Below are 23,850 nucleotides of genomic sequence, written 5' to 3'. Positions count from 1 at the left end.
GAAAATCGTCTCCACATTACCGATCCCACAGTTTCTTATCGACTCCGTATCAGAGGTATCTGCAATACCCATTCAGTAGTTACACACAATACCAAACAAAGCGACTTACTCCGATATGAAGCAAATCATACGTTCATCCACACTTATGGTCTACATAGGGCACAGCTGAATTTGGTGCTTCTTCGCTGTCTCACATGGCCATTCATAGTTGCAGACGTTGGAACAGCTCTCATTGGTGCAGATTTGCTGGCCAAATATCAACTGCTCAATTATCTCAAAAACAAATGTCTCATCGACTCAATCACTGACCTTACAGCACCCGCATAACTTTCTACTATGAATCACACTTCTGTTTCAGCAGCACAAGATGATATATCGGCGGAAGAAAATCGCCGAGTCGCCATGGGGTACGACACTTTATTGAAGCCAACTAAGCTCAGTCTCGGATCGTCGATTGGGTGCGAAAAGCAAGCAATAAGTTCAATTTCTCAGCTACGTTATCAACGAACACGAAATGAAACGGCCCACTTCCTGAATTGACGCCATCTTCAAGCATGCTCGTCCTCATGCCATCAGCCAACTGGGTCGGTTTCTTGGCATCATCAAGTAGTACCTTAGAAGCCGGCCACATTCGTCGCACACTCAGGCGCCCTTGGATAAGTTGCTAAGAAATGAAAAAAAATAACGACCAACGAAAGATTAAATCGACAACGCAACTCGTGGCTGCTTTCGATACCAACGCAGTGTGGCTGACGCAGCGATCCTGTCAAATCCATTTCCAAATGCAAAACTTCCGCTATCGTGTGATGCGTCTGATGTTGCTAACGGAGCCACACTAGAGAAACAAGTGAATGACAGCCACTTGGTTTGGCAGCCACTTGGCTTTTTCTCTAATAAACTAAGCAACGCAGAAAAAAAACTACAGTACATACGATCGAGAACTACTGTCAGTATTTGAATCATCAAATATTTTAAACATTGGCTCGAAGTAAGAATGTTTATCATCAAAACTGACGACAAGCCTCTGACATATGCTTCTAAGCAACGACTTGATAAAACCTCGCCTCGTCAACTTTGCTAGTTAAGTTTTATTTCGCAACAATTCAACGCCAGCGTCCGTAAAAGTAGAACAGATAGAGGAAGCGCCAGCCGATGGCCCACAACTAGACTTATAGCAAGGAAAGTCGTCACTTAAACTCCAAAAAGTAATCTTTTATGGCATTATTAATCAATTCTGCCATGTTTCCCCGGGATACGGGCGTCAATATGAACCGCAAGCTCTACGATAGCAAGTGCTATCTTCCCGGACTCGCTATTGTTCGTACATAATCTTTCACACCCGAGTGTCAGGGAACCTCTGCAGAAAATTCGGCAGAAGTTTGTCTTGCAATGCCAATGCGTGAAAATCAACGAACATAATCATCTTGTACCCAGCAAAAATCATTGTGCCCAACGGCAGATTTGATCATGTCATCGTGGTCATGCCGCCGCATTAAAACTTTCGATATTGTCCCACCATGATCGATCGTTCTTTACGCTGGCCAGAAGCAGTTGAAACTGCTGAAACGATTGCCCGAGCTTTTTGGTCACAATATATCTCGCGATTTGGGCACCTAAAATCGTAAACACGGATCAAGGCACTCAATTCGAATCATCTTTGTTCAAGGAATTAGTTAATGTAGTCGATAGCGAACGCATAAATACCACTAGCTATCATCCACAATAAAACGAACTTCTAGAGAGGTGGCATTGATCTTTGAAAGCAGCCCTGATGTGCCACTCGGACACTCCATGGACTCAACTTCTGCCAGTCGTGCTTCTAGGACTCCGCACGTGCTACAAGCAAGACACAAGGTCGTTCAACGTCAGAGCGATAGAGTTTACGAGATCAACGGCAAGAAAGTTGCAGTTTCGATAGATCGACTTAAAACTGCATTTATTGCCAACGAGGGCATCCAACGGGAGACGCAGCGCAGCGCTCCACGGACCTACGAAAAGCAGTTCCGTGTACATTAGAGAGGGCGGCACTGTAATATTGTTGTTGCTGGCGTAACTTAATGTTAATTGATATCAAAGGAGTTTAGCAGATTGGTATCCCTGGCCTTTCTCATTCTCATCCCTTCTTTCTGGTGAAATAGATGATCCAGCTAGCGACAGCTCAAGCTTCGTAGATGTATAAATATGGAATTATAAAGAAAAACATAGAATATTAATAAACTCTTTTGGTGTAAATGCAGTGGTTTTTAGTATGTTAATTAATTTGAAATGTCCTAGCACGCTTTTTGTAATCTTCTTGTTTGGGCTACAGCTAACCCGCAAGAGCAATCGCAACGGCCGAAGAGCGTATATTATCAGAACGTGCATGAAATGAGCGAGTAACGAAAAATGCATCTGTGCTTAGATCAGCCGCATTGAGTGATGTCTTATCACTCAATGGATCGCGCGCTATCACGGTTGAGTGGAATTTAGTGGCTCTCTGAAGTGCTTTAAGTCCTGTTACTTTAAGTTATCTTACTTTCTTGTATTTTGTAATTCTATTGAGCTTTGAATTTGCTAGCCTAGTAACAGCGGTATTTGCAACACATGTCGAAGTCTGTGAGCGTCAGTCCAAGTCACTGGACGTATGCTCTGTGTAGGTCAATTTAATTAATATAAAAGTTAGGTTAAATTCAATAAAAGTTGAAGCCTTTTAAAATGAAAACCCCGCTCGTGAACTGGGACTCTTTTTCTAAATCTTAACATTCGCAACAATCGTGCAAAAACCTCAAAGCCGCCTCGGTTGGTAACCACGCCGCAGGCCGCATCATATCTACGGGCAGTTTGGGGCTCCGCACATGGCGCAGCCGATATCCAACATATTTTGGTGCCTCCTGTGAGGAATGATTCTTGGCGATTGGACTGAGGAGTTTGGGATTGGACATTGGATTGTGATTGCTGAAGCAGTGCGACTTAATTGAAAGGGTGAGTGCAATTTGACACTAACGTGTTAGGTTAGGTGATCAGAATGGCCGAAAACCTCATGTATTTAACTTTTGAGCAAACTGCACTGTTGGCCTCGTTGGAGAAATCACTGAAAAAATACAAGGCTCGAATCGCTGGTAGAAATTAACGCAGAATTTAAACGCAACCATCTGCAGCTTGTACGAGTGCGAGACAACGAGGAACAAGGTATTTTGACCCGGCAACCAGGGATGTGTTTGAGGAGACCTACATCGTGGGAGTAGCAGAATTACGCATGAGCACAAGGAGCAAAGACATCGAGCATCTACCGCATTCAATGAGACGTGTTTGCATCAGACTATGAATGAACAGTGTATAACCCCTATGGAGGAAGTGAAGCTGCCCACGGTTAGGCTGCCAACTTTCAGTGGTAAATTCATAGATTGGCCGGCATTCAAGGAAGTGTTCCTATCGCGTGTCCATCACTGTCAGAGACTTACTGACTTACATCGCTCCAATATTTAAAGGATTCGCTATTAGAGGAAGCTGCTAAAGATATAGAGCACTTGACTTTGATAGAATCGAATTATCCAGTGGCATGGAGAATGCTGCTGAGTTTATATGACAATAAACGAGTATTGTTGTTACATTACATGGATGTTTTTGATCATCAATTAGCAGTTCAACATGGAGACGCCGAGTGTCTAAGGCGGTTTGTGCAGACCTGTCGCTCATGTGTGAATTCGTTGGAGGAAGCTGGAGTTTATATAACACAGCAATCTCAAGTTTTGGTATATTAAGATGAGAAAGGTACCTCAGCACTTAAGGCAGATTGGGAACTGTCATTAGCGTCGTCGCCAAATCTACCGACATTTTAAGAGCTTTGTGTTTACCTCGAGTCCCAATATCGAACGATGATTACGGCATCGTCAGGAAGTTGAGAGGAAGTGCAGCCAATGGATAGCCGGAATAAAAAGCAAGGCGTATATGGCTTACGTGCAAGCCAAAGAGACGCAAAAGCTTTATTTATTACTCGACAACCGGACATGTGCATCGTCTGCGGCAAGGTGAAGCACCCCATTGGAACTTGTAATGTATTCAAGGAAATTAGTGCGTCGGATCGTAAGGCAATTGACTTGAAACATCAAGCAGCTGCATGTGGCAGCTCGCGAAATTGTGTAAGGTGCGCCATACTCTAATCCACCTGGATAGAACGCGTGGTCAAATGGATGCGCCTAGAAACGGCACCCCAAGGAAAATGGATACAACTGCACAGCAAGTATCTACAAATTTAATCATGGGGAAGGATGAAGTTCTACATTTTACAAGACAGGAGGTCTTGTTACCAACTGCAATGGTGCTTATCGAGTCCAAAGATGGCTACCCCTTGAAGTTTCGAGCTTTCTTGGATCAGGGTTCCCAAGCATCGTTCATTTCAGAGACTGCAGCCCAACAACTACGACTGACAAGGAAACGCGCATATATAAAAATCAACGGTTTAGCGAATGAAAGAATCACCGAAGCGTCTACAGGAATTAAGCTAAAATTTGGATCCCTATTTGATCCACAGGTAAAGCATAAGATATTTGCGTATGTCCTACCCAAGGTGAGTCAAAGAATGCTTGACAGGAGAATATCTACCACGAAGTGGCCACATCTAAAGGATTTCCGTTTAGCCGATCCTAATTATTTTATTCCACAAGGTGTCGAAATTTTGCTCGGGAGCGATATTTATGATGAGCTGATGTTAGGTGAAGCATACCGAGGACCAACAGGTTCACCTCTTGCACAAAATACGCATTTGGGCTATATCGTGACTGGAAACATCAACGAACGTGCGTCGTTGGTGTCATCGCATACGGTGAAGGTACACACTCATGATACAAATGAGGAGCTGGACAATGTTTTACGCAAGTTTTGGGAACTAGAGCAATTTGACAATGAGTCTCCAGGTCTCTCACCGGAGGAGAGGTGGTGCGAGGACTTCTTTGTCAATACTCATCGTCGCTTATCTTCGGGAAAATATCTTGTACGTCTACCCTTTTCGTCCCATCTGGACCAAACTATGGTGATTGGTTCGTCATATCGAAGCGTACTGAAGCGGTTAGATTATCTAGACAGGCGTCTGCGAGCAGACCCCAAGTTAAAAGAAGCATATTGTCACACTATTAATGAGTATCTGGAGCTGGGCCAAATGGAGGGGGTTACACCTAAGGTTTATAACATCATGCAATCATCATCTGAAGGAGGAGTTCAACATTGTTATCTACCGCATCACCCAGTTATAAAGGAAACATCATCAACTACGAAGGTCCGAGTTGTGTTCTACGGCTCGAGCAAGGCAAGCAATAGGAAGTCATTGAATGGCATTTTAGCAATTGGGCCAAAATTACACTTGCAGCTACCTGGAGTTATTCTCAATTGGCGTGGTCTAAGATTCGTGTTTATGGCAGATGTAGAGAAAATGTACAGGTGCATCAATATTCCAAGGGACGATGCCCAGTATCAGCGCATATTATGGAAACCCAGTAAGAACGATTACATCGAGGAGTATGCATGCTTAACAGTTGTGTTCAGCACCATATTTAGCTCTGCGAGTCATGTAACAGTTAGCTGCAGACGAAAAGGAGACATTTCCATTAGCAGTGGATGTGGTGAAACCTCAGATGTATGTTAATGACATATTTTCTGGAGCGGATAGTGTCGCAGAGGCGGAAGCTATCCAGACTCAAGTCATTGGTATGTTACGCAGTTGAGAAAGTAGGCAAGTAATTGCCCAAAATTGTTAGAAAAGATACCAATCGAGTTTCGAGAAACGAAAGGATTGTTGCACTTTGATGGCGAGGACACAATTCTTACGCTGGGTATACACTGGAGCCTCATGGAGGTTGACCTCCAATTCTGTCAACAGTTGCGAGGTTATTTAATCCTATGGGATGGCTGAGTCCGATTATTGTAACCGTGAAAAAAATAATGCAGCGTCCCATAGACGCTTCCATATCCTTCCATAAGGATAAGATTGGTTGGGATGATATAGTGCCAGCAGCCGTTAGAAGAGAATGGGAGAAGTTTTTAACGGAGTTGCCCAATATTTCAGACATACGCATACCACGATATATAACATGGGGATTATATAACGCAGCAGCAGAACTACACATCTTTTGTGATGCATCAGCGCAAGCCTATGGAGCGGTTGCATATTTACGTGTTCCAACCGGGGATCACGCATTTCATACGGAGTTGCTGCTGTCAAAATGTAAGGTCTCGCCTGTTAAGCCATAATTAACCATACCCAGAGCTGAGTTGTGTGCTGCTCTTGAAGCTGCAAAAATTTATAAGTATTTAAAACAGAATTTGCGAATTAATATAAACTTCTGCAGTACTATTTTTGGTCCGACTCAATGATAACGATCAGTTGGATCCGTGGAGGAGGTGCAAACTGGAAAGTATTTGTTTCAAATCGCATAAACAAAATTCTGGAGATCTCGAATGGAAGACAATGGAGACATGTTCCCTCGAATGATAACCCTGCCGACCATCTGAGTCGGGGAATTAGCGTATCTAAGTTGACGTCATGTGAACTGTGGTGGCATGGACCGCAGTGGTTACAGGGGCCGGAAGAAGGATGGCCTTGCAATAACATTGATCAACAGTCTCTTTCACATGTGAGTATTGAGACAAGAAGCTTGACTTGCCACAAGATATCATTGGAAGAGATGCCTAGCTCGATGTTCGTAGGTCAATATTCATCGTATACACGACTTCTTCGAGTAATAATAGAGTCTGAGCGTAAGCGAACTGAGGTATCAACAGATTAATTAGAGGAAAGCCTCAGAGAAGTAAAAAGATTGGTGCAGAAGGACTACTTTGAAAAGGAATGGAAAGCACTCTCTTCTAGCAAGCCGGTCACAAGAGATAGCAGATTATTACCCCTCAACCCCTATTTTTAATTGGAAGAGCGCGTCTTACGGCTCGGAAGAAGATTGCGGGATACCTTGTACCTCCATATATATTAACCTATAAATATTATTTCACGAGTCTTGTCGTAAATTATAGTCACGCTTGTACTTTGCATGGAGGCTCCTCGCTCAGCACGAAATTCTGGATCATCAATGGGCGCAACGCAGTTCGTTTTGGTATACATAAATGTGTTACATGTTTCAAAATGAAGCCTCAGTTTTCATGTCAACAAATGGGAAATTTGCCAGCGGTGCGTGGGCGGCCCTCAAGAGCTTTCTCATCTGTCGGAGTTGACTATGCTGGACCTATTAACATTTCGCCATCAAAGGGAAGAGGACGCGTAGCACTAAAGGGATACGTTGCCGTGTTTATATGTTTGGTGACCAAGGCCATACATTTAGAGCCAGTTGGAGATTTAACGTCAGATGCGTTTTTAGGAGCCTTACATCGATTCATAGGCAGACGTGGTCTATGTACAGATATTTATAGTGACTGTGGTACAAACTTTGTTGGAGCTAACAAAAAACTACAAGCTGACAGGGAGGCATACTATTCGTACATTTCAAGATTGATCGCGCCAAAATTACTGAATAAGGGAATCACTTGGCAATTCAACCCTCCATCAGCTTCACACTTCGGTGGATTATGGAAAGCCGGAGTTAAGTCCATGAAGTATCATATCAAGAGAACCATTGGAGATCGAGTGTTAACCTTTGAGGAAATTGCGACCGTGTTAGCACAAATTGAGTCTTGTCTTAATTCAAGGTCCTCTATGTCCTATTTCGAATGATCCTGAGGATTTGATGGTGTTAACCCCCGGTCACTTTCTCACTGGTGATGCGGTCTTGTCGCCTCCTACACCTGAAGTACCTCAATTGAGCTTAATGCATCGGTGGAGAAACTGTCAATACTATTCACAACAATTCTGGAAAAGGTGGGGTTCTGAATATTTGACACGGTTGCAGAGAAGACCAAAATGGTTGCAGTTGAAGAGAAACCTAGATATTGGATGCATGGTGTTAATCAAGGATGAACGATTTCCTTCGCATCGATGGCCTTTGGGTCGAATTACAAGCACTCATGCTGGTGCAGATGGATTAGTTAGAGTTGTGACTCTAAAAACAAGCAGTGGTGTTATCAAACGGCCAGTAACAAAGCTCTGCCCATTGCCCATACAAGAGAATTGGCTTGATTAATGACACCTAACCTTTACATAAATGTTAAATTGCACTCTTCTATTTTCAGTTTAAGTTAAGGTACCATGCCCAAGATTCTGAACGTTAGTGGACGTGAATTTGATGATGGATACTGCAATCATCAAAGGGGGGAGAATGTTTGGGCTACAGCTAAACGCAAGAGCAATCGCAACGGCCGAAGAGCGTATATTATAAGAAAGCGCATGAAAAGAGCGAGTAACGAAATATGCATCTGTGCTTAGATCAGCCGCATTGAGTGATGTCTTATCACTCAATGGATCGCGCGCTATCACGGTTGAGTGGAATTTAGTGGGTCGCTCAAGAGCTTTAAGTCCTGTTACTTTAAGTTATCTTACTTTCTTGTATTTTGTAATTCTATTGAGCTTTGAATTTGCTAGCCTAGTAACAGCGGAATTTGCGACACATGTCGAAGTCTGTGAGCGTCAGTCCAAGTCACCGGACGTATGCTCTGTGTAGGTCAATTTACTTAATATAAAAGTTAGGTCAAAATTCAATAAAAGTTGACGTCTTTTAAAATGAATAACCCCGCTCGTGAACTGGGACTCTTGTTCTAAATCTCAACATTCGCAACAATCGTGCAAAAACCTCAAAGCCGCCTCGGTTGGTAACCACGCCGCAGGCCGCATCATATCTACGGGCAGTTTGGGGCTCCGCACATGGCGCAGCCGATATCCAACACTTCTCGTTACTAAAGACAGTTTTATTATCTGCAAAAAAAATTGTATGACAAGTGCGAAGACTTTCAATCAGACACTTTTTGGTGTTCGAAGTGAGCGGACGTGCTCGCGGAATAAAATTGAAAATCAAAATTCAAGTGCACGCCCAAACGGCCAAACGGCCAAACGCTAGTTTGGCTTTTGCAATCCCGCACAAAGATTGCAACGCATCAAATATTAGAAAACACATAAACGGCAAAAATGAAAACAAAACTACTTTGCTGACAAAGCAATTTGTTTAAAGTGAAACGAAATAAAATCAAAACGAAAAATAAGGTTGTCAAAAAAGTGAGCAACTCGTTAGCGGTCCGTGCTGACATGCACCCAGCCAGTGGCAATGCCATACCAGTAAGTGCTGAGAACAGCAACGCACTCACAATGAGTAACATGGGGTCGTCTCGAACTAACGAGGTAGGCCAACTAAATGCTGACGCCCCTACGTCGCTGATCACCTCAATGCTTAACAGCCGCGTAACAACAGCTGCCAATAGATTCTCCGCGCTGATGTCTGCAAGAAGTACTTCAGTTTCACTTTCCTACCCTTTAATGGACTCCGAAGACCCCGGCAGCAGCCCATACGCTGGTGCTTGTGTGAGTAGAGACCCATGTGAAGCCCTAGTGCGTATAATAGATATCGTCAAACCCAATTCAACCGCCGCAGCCGCGGCTCTACTGATTCAATCACAGGCGAGAAAAAAAATGATCAGCGTAGAGTCTTAGACAGCAGGTCCCCACCTGCCGCGCGGCGAAAACAGAAAAAGACTGACAAAGACCAGTCTAGTTGGCATACATGCTCCCAATAGATATGCACTCTTGGCACCACCCGATAACAACGAAGACATGGATACTGACCGATCTGAGGCCGAGCTGATAAATTCAGTTCCATGCCAGCACCAGCTCCTCCGTGCACGAAAAAAGGGCCAATCACAATGCCCCCACTAGAAGAAAGAAGCCACATCGTCCTAAATGGCATCGAAGACATCAACGACGTGTGGCTCATACTATCCGAAGTAGTGGACCTGGATAGCCTGACCATCAAATCCAACCTAGGACCTAGGACTATGCGACTCCTAGCCAATGATGTGCCCATATATAGGGGTACATATAGTTTCATACAGAAACTGGAACTGAACTGAATTAAAAAAAATTTAATAGGAGAGATACTAGGTCAACAGTTACCCGTACTTTCACAAAACCTGACCCCAAGCCGATAAATTTCGCGTACACCAAAAAGCAAACCATAAACCCAAGCTTTCAAGGAAACTTTGCAGATCTGAATAGTGTACCAGATATCGTGAAATGTATTAAAGAATTTTCTGGCGATCCAGTAGGATTTAATTCAAGGAGCAAGGAAAAGGAAAGAATTCTACAAATATACTCCAACGACGTTGAAAAAGGCACTCCCAAATATTTTGCAATATTACACACAATTTGTGTCAAAATTACAGGATATGCAGATGAGGTGCTCGATTCGTACATTGTTCATTTGAATTGGGATGCCATATCAAGGTGCCTCACTCTCCACTTCGCGAACAAACGCGATATCAGCAAATTAGAATACCAATTGACTACATTAGGGCAGGGTAGTCATTAATCGGTGGAAGACTTCTACTAAGTCGTCTACAAATACTTGTCATTAATACTAAACAAGATCGGTTCCATGAATTTGGGTATGGAGGCAGAGGTAATTAGGACAAAATCATACAGGGACAAAGCGTTAGACACATTCATTCGAGGTTTACGGGGAGACCTATCCCGTTTGCTTGGAAACTACACTACACTTGTGCCTAAAACTATAAAATCAAATAAAAAAAACCACAATCCAAACTTAAGGATTCCTGAACAAAGACCGGTACCAGCCCCACGTACAATGCAAATACAAAGCTATAATCCGACTCATCGACAACCCACTCCAGCCCCAGCACGAAGAACACTACTAACGACTGTACCACAATACACTACTAATATGAATCGGAACAAAAGCAATTCTGGTTTTAAACCATCATACCAACCCAACCCCACACAGCCAAATTTTGCACGCGTCGAGAATCAAGTGTCTGCCACTCCGTGGCTAAATTCTCAATACCAACAATTCCAACAGACCACCCCACCTCGGCCAATGGCACCCAAACCACATCCAAGGCCACATCCAATCAGAGCCAATTGTATAAATAGACCACAATTTGAAGTAGGTAAAATACCTCCTATTCCTATGACCCAAACTACAAGAGACATAGGGCATATAATATACAGGCCGGAGAGGAAAGTCGAGTCGAAAATGACACCGCTCCAACAGAATACCAACAAGCTATGTAAGAGTACGAGACCCAAGTGAGGTTAGAGTACACTTTGGAAGAATATAACGAACAATCAAACGAAAACGGGGAAACCGACAACAACATCGTAGACTACTCAGAATTACATTTTTAAGAATAACCGACTCCTCATTAACATATTTCGTGTGTAAAATGAGGAGCGGCCAAACACTCAAGATACTAATAGATACAGGCTCAAATAGGAATTACATTCAACCAAAATTTGTCTCCAGTCACTATAGGTGGCAGTGTACTCATTACACACCACAAAGTTGCCCATCTATTTAACTACCCAGAAATAAATGTACAATATTTTATGTTGCCCACACTTACATCGTTCGATGCTATCTTAGGAAACGATAGTTTAAAAGAATTAGAAGCAGAAATTAAAATAAGCAAAAAATCATGACTATAAAAAATTTACCTCATGTGCCCATAAAAGAGAAAAAATACGACGCTTTGAATTTTGCTATCGGAGCGGTACTTTCTTAAAACGAAAGGCCAATAACATTTCTATCGAAAACTTATGAAAACTACGCGACTAACGAAAGAGAAATGCTCGCCATAATTTGGGCATTGAAAGCCCTCAAAAATTACCTTTACGGTTAGGCAAAAGTGATTGGTTTTCACCGATCATCAACCATTAACACATTCTCTTACTAGTTGGAACGGCAATGCGAGAATGAAGAGTTGGGAATCATATTTAGGAGGAATAAAACTATGAATTGCTATACCGACCAGGTAAAGGCAATGTCGTGGCAGATGCGTTATCAAGGGTTAGCCAAGTGAACCCAGTGGCATAAACACAACACAGTGCCAACAGTTCAGCAGAACATTTAATCCCAAGCATCGAAGTCCCAATCAGCGCTTTCAAAAATCAGATATTTCTCCACAAAGGTAAAAATACAGACCATAAATTCAGTATCCCATTCCCAACGTTCCAAAGACATGAAATAACACAGCCTGATTATACAATAGCAGAATTGACAAAATGATTAAAAAAGTAGCTTAACTCATTAACGGAATTTACACAACCGAAGATATAATAGGCAAAATTCAGAATTTATATCCCAACAATTTTAAAAATATTAAGGCCAGATTCATTTCACTTATAGTCAAAGACCTCACAACAGAAGCAGAGCAGGACGAACCAATTCTTCAAATTCACAAAAGAGCCCATCGCAACGCACAAGAAAATAAATTGCAATTGGCAGAGAAATACTACTTCCCTAGAATGAAGAAAAAAATAGAAAACTAAGTTAAGCAATGCCAAGTTTGTAGAGGCGCTAAATACGATAGACATCCTCCGGGATTCGGAGGATCAAAGAAACACCCATACCAGAATTCCAAGGAGAAATCCTTCACATAGACATTTACTCGATAAAAAAGGTACTGTTCCTGAGTTCAGTAGATAAATTTTCGTAACTTGCACGAGGTAGCATTATTAAATCCAAGTCCATAGAAGTACTACTGAACTATTGTTATATTACGGTGTACCAAAAGTAGTCGTAATGGATAATGAAAAATCAGTTAATTCCGAAACAATCACCTTCATGTTGTGAGATCAGCTTAACATCCAAATTTGCAGAGCACCGCCCTATAAAAGTACTGTCAATGGGCAGGTTGAATGATTCCATTCCACATTATCCGAAATCATGCGATGCTTCAAAATGAAGAACGAACACCCAACATTTGAAGAATTACTTAACAGAGCTATCTATGAATACAATTACACAATACACTCAGTTACGGAAAATCGAGCGTTAGATGTATTCTTTGGTAGAATTTCCTCAACTAATCTCGTACAATACTATAAAAGCCGACAGGACAATAATGACAAAATCAAGCAAAAGCAATTGAAAGACTTAGAGAACCACAAGGACAAGAGATATTCGTCAAACAGAATACCAGGTTGGATCAAAACTCACTCCAAGATTTAAAAAGGAAAAAGTTAAAGAAGATAGAGGAGGTACTACCGTAATTTCCGAATCAGGCAAAACAATCCACAAAAGCAATATTAAAAGTTTATAATTTTTTTAGACTACTGGCCATACTAAGAACATCATGTGTGTTTGTGAAAATAACCAATTATACAGATGTGATCTACAAGGGAGTCGGGAAAATACGAACGTCCACTAGAAAGATCATTCATTTCATCAACTTGGACCAAATCGAAAGTGCACTAGATACAATCAAACATCACGTACCATATTCTTCATCACAAAATCAGTCAAACATTCACCACATTTCACGCCATCATTTCATCATTTTACCGACGAAAGCCTAGATCTTTAAATTGCTTAGGATCGGCATGGAAATATGCAGCAGGCAGCCCAGACCTAGGAAAGATAGTTTCCTCAGCAATGAGATAGCTGTCAGTCTTCAGAATCAGGTTAGATTAATTAAAGAGGAATATTAGATTTGCCATCCAATGGACAAGATTTAATATTATGAAATCTCTGCTTTTAAATGAAAACGAACTAGAGGAAATTAATAAACTTTTTGATAAAATTAATATGCCACCACTCTCAATAGAAGAATTGCTAGAATTTTCTGAAGTATCCGTTTTAAATAACAAGTCAACACTCCTTTACCTCGTCAAGATACCCAACTTTGAAAAAACCAATTATCAAAATATTCTTTTGAAACCAATTGTAAAGAAGAATTCAATAATTCATTTAGAAGAAAATCAAATATTCTTGTTTAACGAAGAAACATACCAGGTACAAAAAGATTGTCAACCATTGTAAATGTAACCATACGCGATTAGAACCAAATTGTTCATTTAAGAGATTCAAATTGTATACCCAAACTATTTAGAGGGAAAAGATCACTTTGCAGCTTTAGAAATGCTGTTCATGTCCCACAGATTGAAGAAATTGGCAACGGCATCATCGTATTAAATAAATTTAACGGCACTGTCACGTGGAATAATACCAAAAACCATCTGGAAGGTAGCCATCTGATACACTTCGAGAACGATACCGTGACCGTTAAAGATAAGGAGTTCAGCAACGCCGACTCAGTGTTCATGAAGCCGGGGACTCCCATCATACAATTGACACCTCTAGAAGCTTAGCGACTAAAAGTGCTGTCAGTAGAAGCTCTTGAGGGTCTCCATATAAATAACACAGAACAACTACAACACTTAAAGTCATAACACGCATGAGGACAAGCTTCAACTAAAGGGAGAAGAGTTAACTCAGAGGTTGTTGATTCGTTGCAACATGGTCAAAATCGCTTACCATGCGTCTGCAACATTCCGCAGCTGAAGCTAAGAATTCTTTGGAACTAAGCGATCACGCCACCCGCTGAAATTACATTGCCGCCATTGCTATTGTTAGGTTTCATACAGACATAGATTTGATTTAAGTTTCAGTTCTAAAATCAGTCTTGAATTAAACAGATACGTTCTCCTGCAAATAAGATTTCTTTATTCAACATTACCGAAACCAACTGAGACGTTCCCAAGAAGATTTCTTTATTTCACATAAAGGGAAATAACTCATATACAGTGGCTCACAGCTTATTTTATGCAGCGCATACTCACGACTTAAGAGGCATGTAGCAACAAAACTATTAGGAATTGAATAAACATTTTGGTACCATTGGAAAGTGTAATATGTCTAGTTTTATAAGGAACATCATTTATTAATAATATATTGATACTATGTACCTTAAAAATTAAAAAACAAAAAATACTGAAAAATTTAGGTCACAGTTTATTTTATGCAGACACTTCTATGTGCAGCGGTACTTTACTGTTGCACTACCTAACGGTACTTTAATTTCGTATGCCTTTGCTATGCTTCAAGAAATGTTTTTACAGGCATTTTATTCTTAATTTGTCACTTGAAGTGTCCAAAGTAGGGAATATTCAAAATGGGTCCCCGAACAATAATTGAGCCAAGAGAATTGGTTAAAAACCACTTTAAGAACGGTCACTCTCAAAGAAAACTTGCAGAGATGGTCAATATCAATGCCAGTGCAAAAAATCATTGAACGTTTCGTTCATGAGAGTCGGGTGCAAAATAAAGGCAGAAAGGCCCCGAACTCAAGTTTCAACGAGAGTGACAAGCGATATATTGTACGGAAAATAAAGGCCCATCCGCGACTCTCCGCTCCAAAACTTGCATCCGAAGTTCAATATGACCTAGGCAAGCAATGTAGCGTAGAAACTGTTCACCGGGTACTGCGTGATCATGATTTTAATGGCCGAGTAGAACGAAAAAAAGCCTTCAACTCAAGGAACAGGCTTTGTAGACTCAACTTCGCCAGAGAACACGATTCAAAGGCTCCAGCATTTTGGAATTCAGTAATATTTGCAGATGAGTCTAAATTCAATATTTTTGGATCATATGGCGTGTCTTACGTTTGGCGGGAACCGAACACTGAGCTTAAAAAAGAGAACTTAAAATCAACTGTTAAGCATGGCGGTGGCAGCGTCATGGTTTGGGCATGTATGTCAGCTGGAGGGACTGGAAACATAACTTTTATTGAGAGTACGATGGACAAACTAATGTACCTTCAAATTTTAAAGAATAATTTGTTGCAAAGTGCTAAAAATATAGGCATACGTACGAATTTTTGCTTTTGTCAGGATAATGATCCAAAACACAAGCAGGTATAGTTCAGTCGTGGCTTATTTATAATTCCCAGTCACCAGACTTGAAAATTATTGAAAATGTATGTCGATATGGGATTAAAACATTCGAAAACACAAAATTTTGCAATAAAAACGACCTTAAAGTGGCACTGAAGACTGAGTGGCAGCAAATTTCAACAGAAGTAACCCAAAAGTTGGTGTTATCGATGCTGAATCGCCTTAAATTAGTTCTAAACAATAAAGGCTATCATACAAAGTATAAAAAAAATATTAGTATTAACATAATAAGTAAAGTTATCCAAATCCTAACTACCTGCATAAAATAAGCTGTCCTAAAATTTTCCGAATTTTTTGTTTTTTAATTTTTAAGGTACATAGTAACTATATATTATTAATAAATCATGTTGCTTATAAAACTAGACATTTTACACTTTCCAATGGTACCAAAATGTTTATTCAATTCCTAAAAGTTTTGTTGCTACATATAATACCTCTTAAGTCGTGAGTATGCACTGCATAAAAGAAGCTGTGAGCCTCTGTACTTTATGGAGTCGCAGATCCTTAATTCTGCCTGTTACATACATTTGCAAAAATATATCATACCTTTTTAACCCATTTCAATAATGACTAATCAACCACTTTAATAAAAGTAATTACATTGATTACACAAACAGTTTATAATCGTATAAAAAATTAAATAAAAAAATAAATTAAATAATTAAATAATTGGACAAAACTCAGGAAAGTGACATTGACATTATAAACACATGGAAGCACGTATCTAAAAATAATCCGAAATCAGTTAACCTTTGACATTCACATATGAATTGTCTCACATTTCAAAGCATATTTACATATTTATGAACATACGTATCACATATACAACATATACCGCAGCCGCATTGCTCTAAAAAATTTTCGGTTGGTATGCACATTTATAAACACAGGTTTTGGCTCAAACATTTTTAAAATATTAATAAAACAATTCAGTTTAAAAATATTATCTCCCTTACTACTGAAAATATTTTCATGAAGAAAGTGCCGGTTAAATTTATTCTGTACCCAAGAATGGCATCTAACCAATTTTCGGTTACCACCGTATTCCAGCGAGCTTCTTTTACTTAATCCAATTCCCCCCGCTTTGGTCAACTGTAGGACAGTCATTGGCGGGAGCTCATTAACCATTTTCAGTTATGAGTAAGGGCATAGCTTGCCAGACAGGATATAAATTCCCCTAACTGGGTCGGTGATTTTCCATCCCTATCTCTATACCCTATAAACTGAACAAGATAGCCTATTTCAAATTTTTTCCTTAATACCTTTTTTCTCCTTCTTTTCTTACTTATTCATATTCTTAAATAATTTAGTTACTCAAGATTATTTCAATTTTTATTTATGAAATCTCTTTTCACTACTACTACTACTTTTCACTCCCAGGGAACTGGGATGGGCGACTAAAATAACTCCATCGTGTCGTTGAAGGTAAGAAATATTTATATTCTGATTAGGTTCTTAGTTTTCAATTTAAATTTCTGATGTATTTTTTACTTAGGTTGGCACTCGTTTTGTTGCCCATTAATAAATAAATAAATTTTTCCCTATACAATGACGGTTTCTTTTAAAAAATAATGTCTAAGAATTATGTATATCAACCACTTTAATAAAATTAATTGGATTGATTAAGCAATAGTTTATTATCGTTTAAAAAATTTAATCTATTTTATATTAGTAGCTACATTGGACAAAACTCAGGAAAGTGACATTGACATTATAAGCACATGGAAACACTTATCTAAAAATAATCCGAAATCAGTTAACCTTTGACATTCACATATGAATCGTCTCACATTTCAAAGCATATTCATATTTATATACATACGTATCACATGTGTATACCGCAGCGGCAATGCTCAAAAAAATTGTCGGTGGGAGGGCTTACTCAAAAATATGATTGAATCATACCACTGGTTGGGGTTCAACGTTATTTGTTTTGGGGTTGAGTATTATTCTCCATTGGACTGGAACCCGAAACCGACTGCACTACTTGCTACCGCCTCTACTTGACAGCCATAACAATTCACATTTAACATAAAAAAAAAACATTTAAATAGCAGCACATACACAATTAAATCATTATAACTTGCTTTTTACAGAATTTAATAAAGGCCCGCATAAATGTATGGGTGTACATGTATGTATGTAGATATTCTTGCAATTTGCTAGCTGCCTCAAGCACGTGGCTAATCATGTGCCTATTTTGACGTTTTCCTTAAAAATTGCTGTGTTTTATAACCGATCTTGCCATGTCTTGTCATATTTGGTGACTCCAGCTCTTATAATTTACGAGATTTGTCCAAAAAACAGCATTTCGATATCGATTTTGATCGATTGGATTGGAAGCGGGGAAAATAATCGATTATCGGAAACAAATTCGTACTGCGCGGGCACTAGGGGGCCCAACGCTCCAAACTACTCTAGCTCTTATGGGTTCTGAGATCCTTGCATTCATACATACGTGATTCCTTCTGCCTGTTACATTCATTTGCACAAAAACATTATCTCTTTGTACCCATTTTTAAAGAGTTCAGGGCTTACAAAGAAGAATAATAAAATAAATAATGAAAATATTGTGCGTGACAGAGAGAGTTCGAGTTTCAGAGTAATTGACATGTTTTAATTGTGCTCCGAAATTTGTATATATTTTAGCGCTTCTAATCTACTTTGTTTATACATTTTGCATTTTATGTTGCTAATTGAGTGAGTTTGTCCGCTTGTGCATATTCTGCTTCTGCTTCTCACAAATTTTATGCGTTACTATTGCACCAAATAAAAAATTGTTTGTGTACGAATATTTTTGGGACGTTTGCTTGTTTTATTTTTGTACCCCGTTTTTTGTACTGCGCATTTGAATCTCCTTTCAGTTTATCTTTGAACCAGTAGTCAACCTTGCACGTTCAAGCAGGCAGTTAGTTGCTGGCTATGTGAGAATATTATGCATGACAAATTTGCTGGTTGAACTGGAGGTGATTGTGATAAGATCGCTATTATTGCCAATGTTTCTAAGCAGCTCTTAAGTATCTTTGACTCAAGCTTCGGGTTGCTAAGCAAATATAAATTTGAGTCCCCACGTTATCGCTGGTTAAAATCTCAATTTTTGAATTCGTCTTCTATTTCTGCCCAAACATTTTTGGGTGTTCCTAGCATTTTGATTTATCCCCAATGTTGTCGTTATCGACTTAGTACTCATGACCAAATTTGTGTGTCTCGACTTTCTTCTGACACCACTTGCAAATGTGCTGCTGGCGTTTCTATCCCAAAATTTGATTTCTCCATTCCTCGTAAAATATTATCATTCACAGTTAATGTTTCTTATGATTCGCTCTCAATAATTTGTTATCTCAACCTTTGGCTTTCTCACTTGATTATTCACCGCAAAAAGTTATCATGCACCATCAGAATAGCACGACTTTACAAATTGCATGTTAAACCTTTCGTTGCTGTAAAGAAGATTCTCATGTGTTCAATATCTATGTCCAATACAAGCCTGGCATTCTGATATTTGATAAAGTTAAGTCCATAGCCAATGATAAAAAAAACTTAAAATACTTACTAACTTACTCTTAAATTACGGACTCTATTAATAATAAAATTACTAAAAATTACCCATTACTAGCACGTTAATAAAAACTATTGGATTACTTGCATAAATAGCTTATAGTCGTAAAAACAAATATAAAATAATTCAATATAATCGCCACATTGAAAGTCACGTCTTTTTACGCTCTGCCATCCTGTGGTGCAGTTAAAGCGCGGACAACAAGATTCTCATGTGTTCGATATCTATGTCTAATTTTATTTTTATTTTGAATGTTAAAATTAATTTATTAACAGCTAATCTTCTGTTAATCTTGCTTAGCAACTTTTATCAGCGTGAGTGAGTCTAATAGATTTCGCGAAATTGTGAGATTGTGGAAACAATCCCGGCATTCTCAACCTCATCCATCTACCATTGGATTGTATTCGGAGTGTGAATTTTCGTGGTGTGGACCTTCGTAACTGGGAAGCTCCGAACCAGATTTAAGTGAGCTCCTCAAGTCTGTTAACACAGACACCGCTTTATTTCATGTAGAACCGACGATTTATCAGTGAACTGTAATTTATGACGGTTCTTGTTGCCAAACACAATGTATTTGCTCTTGGGGAGGAAACGGGCTTCGTCTAAAATTATTTGAGTAATTACTGAAACAGTTCAACGGCTTAACCGTTGTTTCGACTATGTTGGTCAGGGATAGCTCACTGTGGATAGTGCATCGTACGTGTCACACTGGTTTTCCAGCTCGTTAATATTATACCGGGTTTGTAGAAAATCATAGCAAAGAGCTCATTAACTAATTTTAACTTTAATAAATTTTTGCATTGGAGTTCTTTTCTGAGAAAGCAAATGTTAATGATTGATGGTAAATGATTATATCTCTTACTTCGTACAGGTTATGACGGAGGTTTACTCAGGCCCAAACGATAGCTAACAATTCTCCCATTTGTTGCGTATTTTGATTCGCTGTCCTAGATATAATAGTAACAGGACAGTTACTTAGGGAAAGAACTGATCCTATCCTCTTATTTATATCGTACGGTTATGTATCGAACGGTTTCTTATAGTCTGGGTAGGTAAGCATGGCGTTTTTAGAAACAAAGATGCTTCTGAACGTGTCGAACGCATGAGCGGTTCATTGAACTCTATGGGCATTTTTTTTAGATCGGTGTTTACTAACTAAGTCGTTTTCACCCTTGAGGATACTTGAAAGCAGCTTTGCAAAGGAAGCGAGTTCTTCCACAAAACTTCTGTAATAACTGTCTTAGCCCAGAAATGATCTGAACTCGAACAAGGCTTTTAGCTCAACGTACTCCTTTATGGCTTTGACCTCGAACAGTTTTTGTGCCCTTGCAAATCACCAAATCATGTTTGTATCGTACAGGCTTTTAAGACCCAGTCAACTTGTTCGACGAGATCTGCCGCGTTTTCAGAGAAAATAATCACATCGTCCATATAGATATAGAATATCTTGCCGATTTGTTCGCTTCGTCGATAGCCCTCTGAAATATTCGTTATAAAGTTTTCTACTTCACGAGTCACGAAGACGACAACTTCCATTAGATCGGTATATACATATATATCAAGCATCTTTCGTTTTATACCTTTCGCCACCTCCCCGCTACTACCGCATAGCTATAAATCAAGTAAATAAACCAATTTATGCCGCCCATCGATATAAGCCACAATTTAAATGCATTATTCATTTGAGAATACATGAATATTTTATAGTACAATAAGATATACTACTGAAAATTTCATCAAGATCGGTTAAGAAACACAGAAATGATTCAAGAAAACGTGCAAATTCCAAGAATTTCTGTATATATGTACACACACACATTTACGCGCGTCTTCTTTGAATTCTATCAACAGCATTGCAATTGTGATTGTAAAACATTCTGTGCTACTATTATAATTCGGTTTTTTTCATCAAAAGTCAATTATTGGCTTGGCTGTTGAGTAGAGGCGGCGGTAAGTAGTGCGGTCTGTTGCAAGTTCGAACCCTACCGAGAAATCTGTTTTTTTTTTGCGGGTTTGGCTGTTGAATAGAAGCGAGTTCGAGCCCTGCCAAGGGAACTTTTATTTTTTTAAATTTATCTTTATTATTTATTTAGGGTATCTTCTAGTCAGAAGCTCCTGACTAGAACGTCTTACTTGCTTTTTTTTCGCCTCTCCTTTCGTACCCGACTTTGCCTTTCGCTTGGCTTGGCAAAAGTTGGAAAGCAGCTCAATGCATCGGATATCGCGAAAAAAGAAAGGTTGCAGCCTTAATATTAGCAGCCAATAATATTAATATTTCAATTTGGCAAATATTAATAGCATAGGTCATAGATTACACATAAAAATACATATTACGCAAAGAACATAACGCACTTAACGCAATAAGCGTGGCACTAAGGGCTTGCTACCTCAGACTACAACCAAGAAAATACATTATATTGAATTTATACCTTTTTAATGGGCTTCGCGATAAAGCTAAACTAAGTTCCCCTCCGATGCTTAAGCTCGCCCGCACATAAGAAATAAACTACTTGCCACTGCCTTATTACTTACCGTCATACTAACATATAATATTTTGGAGAGAAAACTAAATGAAACTAGCAGTACACATATACAATACGATTCCAATCGTTTATATATATACAAGCGGGTATAGCCCGGCCTTGCCTTGCCCATAAAAAAAATTTTCCCAAAAAGCCTTAAAAATTACTTTGACACTGATCGGACAGTAAACAAACAACTTTTATACAAACGTTTACGCCAATTTACCACTGTTGCGGGTGTAATTTCCCAAATCGCTCAAACTGGTATTTTTTAAGTTCCTATGTAGAGCTTTGAAAATAAGTTTGTTGCAAATCGGACAAAACTTAAAACTTCTCCAAAAAAATTGATGAATTGTACTTTCCCCCGTGAAAGCTTTGACTTTGCCAAAAATGTGAAACAAGTCTCAAATAATTTCTTATGCAGATCCATGAAAATGAATTTGAAGGCGAAACGCCACTATCAAATCTTTGACTCCCATTTCTACAAAGGAGGGATGGATTTTCCAAAAAATGGGAAATATGTGTAAAATGTGTTTGAGGCCGATCGGATGGCAAACAAAAGAGTTTCATACAAAAGTTTTTCGCGATTTTTCCATACTTGCGGGTGGAATTGTGCGTTGATCACCAATCAGTCAGTCAATAAGTCGGTCAGTCCGACAGTCAGGACAAACAGTTTTATATAAAGTGATAATGCATTTATATTAATATAATTCGATAAAGAACGCACAAATATCAACGTATATCTGAGCACATGTAAACAGCGCCTTGGCGCCTACTGCAACGAGGTTTTTGCAAATATAACCACACGTTGTTCTTAATAACTTCTGTGTTTCTTAGCCGATCTTGAAACATTTTTCAGCAGTAGATCTTATCGTACTGATGAATATTCGTATAATCTCAAAAAGACAGCTATATTAAAGTTCATATATGATATGTGATAGTGGCAAGCCTTTTTACAACTTATTAATTCTCACTGCTACATATATTTTTTGTTTCAAATGTATTTAGGGCACTTATTAGAATTTATTGATTATTATATTGTTGGTTGGCAGCCAACTCGAAGTAGTTGTGCCTAGTTTCCGTTCAAACGAAAAACTAAAAACTAACGATATGTAAGATGGGCAGCGGGCGTCAATGCAGGAGGCACAGGGCCAACTGAAGAGAGTGGGCAGCAGCTTAGAAAGATCACGCAAACATTATCTGCTCTAAGGCAGTAATTATGATTGTTCTACTGCTGTTACTGCACGCAGCCGTCGGTGCGGTCCTTGACCAAACTTGACCAAACAATATGCATATACTATTGTAGAAACTACTTGTCTAATTTGGTACCTGGCTCACTTTACTGCGCAACAGAATATTCATATGTTCCCAAAGAGGCAACATTTTTAATTTCTTTAATATTGTGGCTGCAGTTTCATTTGGAAATTTATTTTATTTTATTTTGAGGAATGGGGAATCTTATCACTTACTAGATATACTCGAAAAACCTTTCGATATCAAGTCGATTTTTTAACGGAGTCACTCGTTCATTGAACGGAAAGTAGCAGGAGCGACCTTAACCTTTATAATAGACACTGGGGCACCAAAGAAGATTTAAGTCAAACCAACATCTTTTGTAAACTTACTTACCATATTCGGGGCTTACCATGTAAGAGCCCATTCTGTTTACTCCCAAGTCTTCCTTCTTTCTATTGGACTTGACGTTCTAAAGAATGCAGGTGTCACTATCAATTTAAATAGCCACTTTAGTGGCAGATCAGAACGGCTCCAGTGCCACAAGTGTACAAACGTTAATTTGATAAAAACTGACGAAATAGAAGTTCCATCGGTTGTGAGGGACGATGATTAATGAAGATAAAAGCATGTATTAAAGCATTCACAGATCCCATTAAGCTGATACCGTTTAACACGTCGGTCATCGAAAGAATTCGGACCGAGGACGATGAACCGGTATATTC

General features: G+C 39.3%; 1 protein-coding gene across 1 annotated transcript; it reads left to right on the top strand.

The window, feature by feature from the left end:
- The first annotated feature begins 3,986 nt into the window (after window positions 1-3,986).
- LOC135434532 (uncharacterized) lies at window positions 3,987-5,617 on the top strand. The gene is made up of 2 exons (XM_064691145.1): window positions 3,987-4,118; window positions 4,511-5,617. Exons 1-2 carry the CDS (start codon window positions 3,987-3,989, stop codon window positions 5,615-5,617), a joined length of 1,239 nt encoding a protein of 412 aa, XP_064547215.1.
- Window positions 5,618-23,850: the final 18,233 nt, after the last annotated feature.

This window comes from Drosophila montana, unplaced genomic scaffold (genome assembly GCF_035044405.1).
Source record: "Drosophila montana isolate Dmon_TW-CO22-7 unplaced genomic scaffold, ASM3504440v1 contig_3332_1, whole genome shotgun sequence".
In the NCBI taxonomy this organism is placed as follows: Eukaryota; Metazoa; Arthropoda; class Insecta; order Diptera; family Drosophilidae; genus Drosophila; species Drosophila montana.
This window is presented reverse-complemented; position numbering and strand designations above follow the sequence as displayed.